At 36.5% G+C, this 12261-nt stretch overlaps 1 protein-coding gene across 4 annotated transcripts in view; it reads left to right on the forward strand.

Moving 5' to 3' along the window:
• Window positions 1–12261, forward strand: part of PPP1R9A (protein phosphatase 1 regulatory subunit 9A) — a 140307-nt gene that overhangs the window by 90714 nt on the left and 37332 nt on the right. For all 4 annotated transcript variants that reach the window (XM_051612595.1, XM_051612596.1, XM_051612597.1 and 1 more), the window contains exon 6: window positions 4779–4914. In XM_051612595.1, coding sequence (XP_051468555.1) covers window positions 4779–4914 — 136 coding nt within the window. The remainder of the gene's footprint in view (window positions 1–4778; window positions 4915–12261) is intronic.

Raw genomic sequence — 12261 nt, forward strand, 5'->3', positions numbered from 1 at the left:
ATGAGCTGGCAGAAACCTTACGAAGCCAGGGCAAATAGGAGCCTTGCATCTGGAACAGCATAGCCTGGTGCAACGCTCTGAGCTGGAGGGCAGCTGGGTGAGAAACAACCTGGGAAAACTTGGAAAGAACATCTTCAGTACAAAAGAATGAGATGCCAGGCATCTCACTGCTGTCTCAGCTACATTCCAGGAGGTAGAAAAGGTGAACCCAGGTTCTGAACAGTGACAAGATAGCAGGCAGTGAACTGAAGATGCAGCGAAGGAAATTCTGACTTGATATTTTTGCAAAAAAACAAATGTTAAATGAGGTTTCTCAAACATTGGAATGGGTTGCATCCCATCATTCAAGAGATTCAAAACTAATCAAGGCCATGACAAAGTTGGCCCTGCTTTGAGGTGTGGGGCTGGAGGTGGAGCAGAGCTCAACTCTCTTCCAACCTAAATTATTCAGTGAGTCAAAGTTTCTTTATGACTGTTAAGTTTCTGATAATTCTATCTGAAAAGATGTAATGGAAGCTCAATGGTTGTGAATTTCTTGTGTCCAGTAATCAAGCTCTGCACGTGAAGCTGATGTCTTTTAAGAGAGCTTGGTCTTGTTCTTGAAAAACTGGCAAGCTCCAGCTTGTGCTGCTGTAACTAAATAAAACTGCCTTCTTACATGGTTCACACCACTTTGGATTGATTATATGGCTATTATCCTAATGGAGAAGCCAGAGTAGGTAATTGAAGACATCTTGAAATAAATTAGATGAATAGTAGCAGAAGCAGCTTTGTGCTTTAAAGCTCAGAGGAAAACCATTTTAAAAATCCAACTGTAAAACTCTCCCAAATAAACTTAAATTTACTGTATATTTTTATTGACCAAACTGTATTCTAGGGAAGGTTAGAAGGAAAAAAGGTCAATCCTGTTGCAGCAAAAGAATTTATTTCTTAGGAGTCTGCTGTATTCTTACTTGATTTTTGTTGAATTTAAGGAATCCATGTTTTGGGGTTTTTTTAAATGAGCACTTAATGGCTGAAGTATTTTTAGGAAAAGTCATCAGTTCATATCTCTAAAAATCCATGCTGCAGAGCTTCAGATTTGTGTCACAGTGTTGGTGCCTTCGCAGATTTTTTAGTACCAAAGTTCCTTTCAAAATGGAAATATTTTTTTAATTTAGTCAATTCTTACAACAGTGTTTCTGGTTCCCATGTTTGGTAAAAAAATTGATAAATTGTTTTTTGTTACTTCAAGAAGCACAGATCTGCAGATCCTCATTTAATAAAAGCTGGAAATATGCAGAAAACTGTGTATCAGGTGTGCTTTAATATCATTAAATCATGACTGGATTGCAGGAGATGTAGGAGTTGCTGCCAATTTCATTAGAATGCTATAGTTTAAACTATAGTTTTAAACTATTAATTTAAACTACTGCTATAGTGTAATTTTCAATTCCTCTGGATACTGCATTCTTTTAGATCTTAAACCCAAGAGAGAGTAAAATATTAATTGTACTCCTGTCTCTCTCCCTGTTTATTTTGACCACAACCAAAGAGGATATTTCACAGGTGGTAATTTGGATAAATTGTGTGTAACTGAATATCAAGGTCAGCTCATGCCCTGCTTCTCTGTGTGTTCTCCTCTCTCTTTCATTTTTGTGGACATCAGAAATAATCAGTAATGGCCTGAGATTTAGAACAGTGGTGACTTGTAGTACAGCATCACAGATTCACTGGGTTTTATTTTGCAGTTGCTGGCTTTAATAATGAAGGGGAATAATATCGTGATGAGGTTTAAAGGCTTTAAATCCCTCATTTGTCTCATTTTCACAGACACAACCAACTTCTTAAACATATTATTGCTGACTGAATTTATAGTTCTTTGTTATAATACTTTTGGCCCTTGAGAATAATTAATCAAGTCTGAAGTGAATGTGCTAAATTTTGGTGAGCAAGAGTGATGCAAAATACATAATTAGCCACTTTGTTGAAGTGTGCATATTGTAATTCAGTGATTAATTTTCTGGTCAGTGAATCACAACCTTAAGTCTCTTTTTCACATTTAAACACTTCAGATTATGATAGCTGTTGTATTTAAAGCCATTCTAGGTGTAAGATCTAATTCATGGTTAGCTTTTTAATAACTGTCTCTGCTTTATCATTTTCTACAAGGGAAATGTTTATTCATCTCTCTTGAAATTATAAGTTTATTATTTTTGACCTATTTTAGTTACAAGCTAAACATAAGTGTATGCAGCATGGTATTCTTAAGCTCCTGGAATGTAACATGACAAAAGGTTTGATTTAGTTTGTAAAAACTGTAATTGTTGGCAACATAGTACTCCATTTTACAAATTTACAATTCTTTATCTAGAACAGACATCAGTTTAGATGGGATGCTTCTAAATTTTTCAGACACTTTGAAAAGGTCTCACTTTAAAGCAATAAATTGTAGGAAAATAAAACATTCCTTGGATATTTCTATTTTGGAAACATTTGTTTTAAAACTAGTCATTGCTTTGAGCCTTTTATTAATTTATCATCTAACGGCTTCAAGTATCATTGAGGAACTTAATTTTTACATAAGATTCAAGCATTGAAAATCATATCACTATAACCTGTGAGCAGATTTGGCACGAGAAGAAAAATACAATTAATAAGCATTTTCATTTTTATATCCTACCTAAACTTGTTTGTCTGTATGAAAGTATTATTGCATTACAGTCTCATGTGCCAGAATCACTGCTAAATAATCAGGAATTTCCACACTTCAGATGCATTACATATTGTCTGTTTGAACTTTTCAATGTACAAAAATGATTGTATGAAGTGTTTCAAGTCACTTATTCTCCAAGGGAGATGAATTATCAGGCAGAGGGCAGGAGGGAATACGGTATTTGCATCACTTTGTGTGGTTCCATAATACATCACTTTGGTGATCTTCCTCATGGGTTTACAAACATGACGTTCTCTCTGCTGTGTATAAATAATACACTCAGGCATAATGTTACTTCAAATGTTTGTTCAAAATAGAAGGTTTTTTTCCCATTTTTTTTTGTAATTTGTTTTTACATTAGAGGAGACAAATACATAGCAAATCAGGGTTGAATCCTTTTTTACTTTATGCAGTAATATCAAAAGTTCATTGTTCCTCCCAGCTGAGACTGAAAACATGGCTAGTTTGGTCTTTGTAATACTTGGCTCTAAAATCAAAATTCAGAGGAAACAGGATCTGACTGTGAGTCAGTATGCAGAACAAATTAAGTATAGGGCCCATGAAGAAACAGGCTTTTTTCTTTCAGCCCAAAGTCTTCATCATTGCTGAGAACCAGTGTCATATTTTGCAATACTAGGATAGGAGTGCCTGTGATCTGTTTTGATCAGGATTAAAATGCTGATGTTATTTCCTTGATTTAGTTCTAGTTTCTTCTGTATTTTCTATAGATGTTTTTCAACTAAGACACTTTCTTGCAAATTATTTTCATTGCATCTTGTGTCATTATTTCAAATGAGGTCACTCATTCTCACCTTTCTTATCCTTTTGGAAGTAGTTACTGACTTGGGTATTTTTATGATGTTGAAATAATCTCCAAATTCTATTTCTTTCTGAAGAGCCTGACTTTATAGAACCTGAAGAATTGTTTGGTGTAGGTAATGGACTCAGGGTCACCTACTCATGGAAGGGCTGGCTTACACATGGATGCCAAATCACAGATGACTTCAGCAGTGATATGCAGTACTAGTGAAATGTATTTTCTTACATGGGATGTAATGCACATTTCTACCTCTCGTTTCAATAATAAATTAAATTCATAATTTGAGCCAAATATTGTGGAAACAAATAATTTGCCATATGCAGAATCTCAGTGTCACCTGATTGTGCTTTTCAGCGCTGCATAATACTTTTTTCTCCTGTAATTATCTAATTGTCTTTCTAGGCTGCCAGGAAAATATTCCTTCAGCTTGACGTCTTTAACTTGTGCTTTTGTTCAGTAGTTCAGAGTGTGTCGGTAAGAGGTTGCACTAGATGATCCTTGAGGTCCCTTCCAACCTGGCATTCTATGATTCTATATAATGGGTGTTTGTCATTAATACTGTCAATATCAAAATACCTAATTATGGCTATGCCACTGTACTGAAAAAAAATTGTTACAATCCAAGTAAATTCTGAATTTCAGTTGCTGAAAGCAGGATTGAGGCTTCTAAGCCTCAATCAAGAAAGAGGCACTTCTCTTGTCTTTTGTTAAGCCAAAGAAGTGTGCTCCCAGTGTTCAGCAATAGCTAAGGCTTGAGAAAAAAGCTCCTTAGCAACAGGAGTTCATGAGATATAAGAACTATTGAAATGCAGCTTAAAATTAGAGAAGTAACGTCTGCCAGATTTCCCTACAAGCTGCCAGAAGTGTATCTGTGCTGTTACTGTGCATCTAGTTATTTGTAGGCTTCTGGGAAATACGTTGCTCTAAAGTGAGCAGAAGAAATTATACGTTTTCTTAAGATTGCCCTTCTCTAGGTCTGTGTCTGTAAAGTTCAAACTCAGAGAATCTCTTTTATTTAAATTTGGAGAGAAGGCTTTAGTGGTCACTTCTTTTTCCAACCCCATGTAAATACTCTCATGGTCTGATCACTCCTAGTCTGGCACACAGTCCCCTTCTGGCAAATGTTAGCCACAGAACACATTTTTAAAAATCACAGCCACATATCTTTGGAGGAAAAGGCTACCCTCTACAAGACACAGCTAAAAAATTAGAAATTGGGTAAAACAATAGGAGTAATATTTTGTTCACTCATGTTTTGTATAGGTTTGTGATTGGGCGAGAAAAACCAGGACAAGTGAGCGAAGTTGCACAGCTGATCAGCCAAACCCTAGAACAAGAACGCCGCCAGAGAGAGCTGCTGGAGCAGCATTATGCACAGTATGATGCAGATGATGATGAGGTAAGAGACTATCTAGTGTGTCACTGCTCAGTGTTTTTTAATGTTCTGTTTTGTATTCCTAAATCCTGCTTTTTAGTTGTCACTCAGAGGTCAAAACCTGGCCTTCTCCATTACATCTATCAATGATTTTTACAGATTTTGATGATGAATCTTATTTGAAGAACAAAGTTACTGGAAAGCTTTTCAGCCTGGATTTAGAATATTTATTTTGTTCTATAAGGGCAAATACGAAATTAGTCATTGTTTCTGTAATCATTGCTCTTTCTCTGGAAGTATATGCTTTTCTGAAATAAGGGAATGAAGTTCGTTGGCTTCTGCACTGGAAGTGTATTTTTTAATGAAAACTGGTAAATGTCACCTTCTGACTTTTACAAGGTTGAGGAAGTTTTAGGCTTTTTTTATATATATGTAGAAGAATTGATGATGTTTTTAATTCAGAACATTAAGAAATTTTCTGAAAATTCCATGTAAGACCCCTTTCACACACTGCTTCTTGTACTGTGTGAACAGATATTCCACAGGATGAAGAATAAATCTGCCTTGTCTGAAGCATGTATTGATGTTTGCGATTAGTGCCCGGTGTCCCAATACAAAGGTTTTGAAACTATCCATTTTATGCAGTAGATTTTCCATAATTTCTTTCTATTCTCTTAAAATTCCTAATATGCCTAAATACCAAGATTCTTGGAAAAATTAAGGAGAGAGCTTTTTCAGAGGCTGTTGTCTGTGTACTCCCTAAATTAGGTGCTGGGTAAAAGGCAGTTGCTGTAACCAACCATCCACATGGCCCAACCATACCACCTTTAGTTCACATTATCATGATCAATGTTTTAAATGCCACAATCCATGTATTAGTGTGGTTTTGTCCCAGGCCAGATTTTTTCTTTTATTTGCAGAAGGAGGCAATAGAGAAGGAGAGATTGACAGTTCATGCCATGCATTTATTTCAGTTTAGTTTTAGGTACTGAGACAAAGCTTCTAAACAGTGAAGTAGGGAAATAAGTACCCTTGAGGTAAAGTCAGGATACACTCAGATTTTGAAGCACACTGTTAAACTAGCAATAGGTAAGAACAATGAGAAGTGTCCTAGAATATTAAGTAAAAATCCTATCTAGCCTCAGTGGTACTTTCACTCACACTGATATTAAAAATAAAAATATTCTAATATGTTTTAGAAATAATCTGGTCAGAGGTGCATATTTAACTCATATAAATAAAAGTTGTGCATGCCTGTATTGGGGATGCAAATGTGTGTGTGCCTGTGCAAGACCATGATTGCTAGAAAATTCATATCCTCTCTGTTGTCAGACTGTTGAAACACCTCTAACTTCTGTTCGGTCTAGAACTAAAATTCAAGATCTTGGTTAATTTCTGGAAAGAGCTCCATAATTTCCTCCAAAAGAGACCATTTTCTGTAGCCTTGAACAAGAGACTTCTCACAGCTCATCACAGCATGCTGTAGACAGCAGGGTTTGAAGACCTGTGCCATCATTTTGTGATGAACATAGTCCTGTTACTTCTACATTGATGGGAGAGGTGTATCTTAAATGTCTGGTGTTCAAATTCTTCTCACTGTGTACTTACACGAAGAAGGATGTGTGGCTGAAGGCAGACCTGTGTGAGTAATGGGAGCATTACACCTTTTACCTAGAGGACCCATCCACCTGCAAAAAATACCAACAGTGTGTGTTGCTTACCTTCATGCACCACGCAGAGGTCATAACTCAAGATCTGGCAATAAAGAAGACATTAAAACCAGATAGATGGATACTGATCCTGGTGGTACCTCAGCCCTCAGTAGGGATTGTCGCTGTGTTGATGCTGACAGTGACACTTCTGCACTGATGGCCATGCAAGTGTTTCTCAGCACAATAATGAAAGAGGACGGGGGTGAGTAGGTGTCAGATCCTTTTTGTGATGTGTCTTGTTGTCCTTATACAATTACAGACTTTGTGGTTACAAACACTTAAGCCCTGTTCACCTCATAAATTTTTAACACAGAAAATAGTAAACGCACAAACAATTTTCTATTGGTAGTACCTTTGGATGTTTGAAATCAAAGCAGGACAAGTAATTAACAGAGTTAGAGGCATCTTTTCTTATCTCAACACTACATGGAGGAAGATGATCACCTCTCTGACCATGACGTGCTTTTTGGCCATCAGCTTAGGGAGTACAAAGGGGACTTCAACACAGCATGTGAGGATAGAAAGAAGAAGAAAGGAAATACATCTACCAGGGGAGATCCAGAGTTTCACATGAAGATCTCTTTTGCACAGAGAAGGAATTAGACTTCCGAACAAATGCAGTACTTCTGTTTTCAAACCCACTGAGATCATTGAATATCATAACCATTTACTGCATGATGCCAAATATATATGTATTTGGGAGGACAGTGGTAAACTTTATTCTAAGAATAGACAGCTGGGGTTTGGTTACTAAAGTATGCAATGAGGCAGGTTCCCTTTCTTAATTTACATACTTACCAGAAGTAAATTTTATTGGGAACCTGCAGCAATCCTGAATTTTTAAATTTTTTTTTTTGGTCTCCTGACTATTCCATCCGAGTAAACTTGTGTAACTTGAACCATTGCCAGGCAATTGATGCAGTGGAAGGTGTGATCTAATGCACATTAGACACAGTTCAGAGACATTTTTGGTCACCACAAGCACTTCTGCTCTATTTACTATCAAACATGAGCATTCCTACTTCTGGCTCACGGTATTCTGTCAGGGCAAATGTGGCTGGGTTTATGTCACTAAATGCCAGACAACATTGCCAGCCCTGCCTCCTTAGACTCTGGTACGCAGGTTATCTTTTGGGCAAGAAAATCTCAGTATACAGTGTCTGAATGAATATCCACAGATGTACAAGAAACCCTACCTTTCGAGTCCATTTCCTGAAAGTTATTGTGACTGGATGGAATTCAGGAATATTTGGATTCCTGGAGGATTTTCTTGCTGAGGGCACAGAATTATACAGGAGTAGCTCAGTCTCAAGAGCTGTCAAACCATCCCATTAATTTTCATACAGTTCTTAAATATGGTAATATTCTTCTACAACTACAATGCTGCATAAATAAACAAGAAAATTGTCTTTATTCAGCCCTCTGTTGAGTCTGTCAAATTCTGAGCCTCAGAGACTTTACCACAAAGACACCACTAACATCTCAGGTTTCCGGAGCAGGAAATTGATTATCTGTGTTTGAGTCCTGAAGTCACTGCACATGACTCTGCTTGGTAAAGCTGATCAAATTACAAGAAGAGAATGCATGTGCAAGTCCTGGTGTTTTATCTGTGCCACCAACTGGCTGGATTTCCTGTTTTGAAGTTTAGGAAAGGGTTCATCATAGCCCAAACAGCATCTAACTATTTTATAAGGATACAAGTTACTTAAACTAGCAGCATTATTGAGACAGTTTTGACTTCTGTCTGCCAGTGTGCACTGGTCTTTACTCAGATACTAAATTAGAGAGACACTTGTTAGCCTCCTGTAACTTTTCATTCCATTGCCTTGCAGGAATGTTACACAGCAGTTATTTGTTGGGGAAGATTCACAGTAATACACAGTGTTTCCAAAAGATACATCATTTACTATATAAATGCCTTGAATCCCTGCACTTCAAAATCTGCAGTTATCATGGGCTGCAGGTTGCCACAGGGTTGCAGCATTCTTTCATATGCACTTCATTTAAGTCTTTATGGTTGTAAGAACATTGTGCAGAACTGACAAACACTAAAAAACAAAACGTGGATGCCCGCAACGAGGTCCATGCAAGACAAGCAGGATAAATGTGCAACAGCTCACAATTTCTTGTCAAGCTCCCACAAGCCAAGCAGAGCCAGTAGGTTTAGTGATTTCTCAAGTCCTATTTACAATAGGCAGTGTTGGCATTTCCCAATGCACCTGTGCTAACTACAATAAAGCTGGGAAAGTGTATTGTTTCAGGAGCTGCCTCTAGATAGCCTGCTGACAAGTTTACTAATCTCCAGTTTTTCTAGCTTCATAAAATCCCACATCCTTTTGATTCGTTGTATATATAAATAAAGAAAATAAAGCTTGAAAGCCTATCCTTGTATTTTATACTTAGTGTGTTAAGCACAACTTGAATCTGTGTCCTTGACTGAAACCTCTTGACTTCACTGTGCTAACACCATCTTCTGTGGACATTTTAGTGAAATTCTGCCATTTCTTGGAATTTTGATTTGAGCATGATACTATCTTCTTCATGTTCTACAGTGAATGGCATAAGTCACATAAAGCAGATGACCTGGTCACCTGAAGGCGGTGTATGGTGTTGCAGGTTGTGAAATTAATAACATATTGCAGAATTCTGTTCACTCTGTGGCTATAGACAAGTAGTTTTATGCAACTAATGTTTTAATGTATTCTAATACATTAAAGCAACTGACCTAGTGGGGGGTGTCCCTGCCCAAAAGGGGGGTTGGAACTAGATAACCTTTAAGGTTAATTTTCATTTATCAGGAAATTCTGAGAGCAAAGCAACATTAAAGCAATACAAGAAAATCTTAATACACACAAAAAGAAGAATGCTGTATTGTGCTTGAATGTCTTAACACCCAAAGAATACATTTGTTAGACAAGATTTTTCAGAGAATATGGGTTTTTCCAGCATTATTAATATGAAGTGCTTCTGTAAAAGCAATGACTGATACTATACCATTGTATTTTTCTTTGCTTTTTGGAAAGAATTACATATAAACTATGAAAAAAAAATAAAGTAAGAGGTGAATTTGAGTTATTTTTATAATTCTTCAACTAGCTTTCCCTGATTGTGGAAGAGTTTCAGGACAAACAAAAGATTTAGCTCGATGCAGCCTTTGTTATGGTGATTTGGGGTGTCTTCTATCCTGACTGGTGCTGCTGCTCCTTTATGCTTGGGACTGTTAGGCCCGTTTCAAGAATTTACAGGGAAGCAATGTAACACATTTTCCCTTTTAAAGTGGAAAGTTGCAGTTCATCTTTATAAAGATAATTTTGTGCTATTAGCTGTGACAGCATACAGAAAAAATGAATGGCTAATATCAGAAGCTTTTGCTGTGCATGTGATACTTAAGTGAGAAATAGGTCTTTTGCCTGGAGGAATTTTGCTCACGAAAGCAGACTGTAGAGTCCAAGATTTTCCTTCAAGAGCATGTAAGTTTTCATTACCTGTTTGGTAAAAAAACATTGCTATTGTTGTCAGCTAAGAAAACAAAATGTAGTGCAAAGAACCTCAGGCAGTTACTGTAACTGTTACCTTACAAGGTAGTGGTTTGGAAGTAAAGTAGCTTTTGACTATGCCTTGCTGCTTCTTGTAAAGCACTGAATTTCCCATTCCAGTTTGGTGGCACAGGGTCTGAACAACCTGGTAATGGTTTCATGTGAAACAAAAGTCAGCAGAGATAATTTTTTCAGGGAAAGTATGTTTCACATAGTTTACCACATACATTACATGGGTTTCTTTGAACCTGTGATTTGTGTTTCATTAGATTCTAAGATCGGATCCGGTTCTTTTGAAGACAAAAGCGAAAGTCCCATTTATTTTGGTGTTCTGTAATGTGTTTGTGTCAACCTGCTGTCTTGTTTACCTGAGCAAACTGCTTTGATTTTGCTTTGATTACTACTTTTTGCATTAATTGAAGCAAAAATTTCTGTGCCCATCAACACTTGCTAGGTGCAGTTTGAATCAAGATTTTCCTTTGTTTCATTTCAAGCTGCCTGATAGCCCTCTGCAAACACTGGCTCCTGACGCCAGTAAAATATTGCCTGCTCTTGAATTTTTCACTAGTATAGCTTAGTCCTTCGTATGTGTTTATTTTTCTTTTTGTATTAAGTATTTCTTTTTAGAAATAAGTCTTTGTAGGAATCAGTTTTAACTGAACTAATCTGTTTTTCTCTTTTACTAAAATTGGTTAATATAATTAGGATGTTGCATTAAATTAATATGTTCCTTTAAAATGCACATGTAGCTGAGCCAGATCTGGTTTTTTTATGTAAACTGGGCATCAGTTTACTAGTTAACAATCCTGTTTCTGCCTCCTCTTCCTTTTTCTTTTCTTCTCTCTGCACATTTCAGAGATTGTCTTGCCATTGCTGATGAACCTGTCAACATTTTTTTTTTTCATGTAGAAATAATAGTTGTGTATCATCTTAGAGATTGTTCAGGTATAATGAGTGCAAAATCAACAGTACATAGATTATGTTAGTATATTGTCCCAACAATAATTCCTTTTCATCAGAATCTTGCTGGGATTTTAGAGTTAATTGTTCCACTTCTCACCACCCTGATGGTGTGTAAAGGTGGTGTTCCCAGCTCCTGGAAAAAGCCAGTAGAGTTAGCAGCCTGATTTTCTGTTTAGATAGTAACTGCACATAGCCATGGGGAGTAAAATAAAATCAGAAATTACTACAAGTGTAGCATAAAAAAAGATTTTATATGTGCCTGTGAGATCTAGACATACAGACTTGTAAATTTATTTTCAGTTGTTGTTTTGTTTATCTGTAATGCTAACATGCCTGAAAACTCCAGTGAGATGGTTTGTGTGTCCTGGTTTGAGCCAGGATGAAGCCAATTTTCCTTTTACTGACAGTGTAGTCTTTACTTCTGTTTTAAATAAGGAAAAAAGAAGCAAAACTAAATGTTAACTTTTGTTGTTGAAGACTACTGAGATTCTCAGTCTTAGCTTATAGAAAGTATGTAAAATAAATGGTTACTGTTTATTTCACTGGAGAATATCTAAGTATTTTAGAGAGACGGGGGTAGCTCTCCTACCAAGTGCTTCGCATTTCAAGTATAGATGGATTGTGCATGTTGATTACTTACCTTCTTTTTGAGATTTCTTTTATCATCAAAAGATTTTATCAAATCTTTCTATGCTTTCTGTGTGTGTTTGGCTTTCTTTGGTTTTTAAAACTTTAGTGGTTTTTAAAAAGGAGAATATAGATTCTTCATAATCTTTAAAGGTTTCTTCCAACCCAAACCATTCTATGATTCTACGTGCTGTTTATCTAAGAAATGGTAATGGTTCATCGCAAGTATGTCACCCTGTTGTTGGATGGATACATAAATCTTTTCTGCCTGTGCATACTCGTTCACCTAGACTTAATGTTTATCCATGCACTGCTTTTTAATTGAGAGAGATTTACATAAGCCTAAATAACATCTGGGAAACTAAATTAAGGTAGGAAGTTAAGATTCAAACTGTTGTTTGGACATCTGAGTTCTTACCTGTTGTTCTGAGAAGTTTTTCTGACAAAAAAAATGACACTCATAGATAATCATAGCACTACTGGGAGTATGTATCTGATAATAATGTTACGTGCCTTCATCTCAGGAACAAAAT

This window comes from Apus apus, chromosome 2 (genome assembly GCF_020740795.1).
Source record: "Apus apus isolate bApuApu2 chromosome 2, bApuApu2.pri.cur, whole genome shotgun sequence".
Classification (NCBI taxonomy): Eukaryota; Metazoa; Chordata; class Aves; order Apodiformes; family Apodidae; genus Apus; species Apus apus.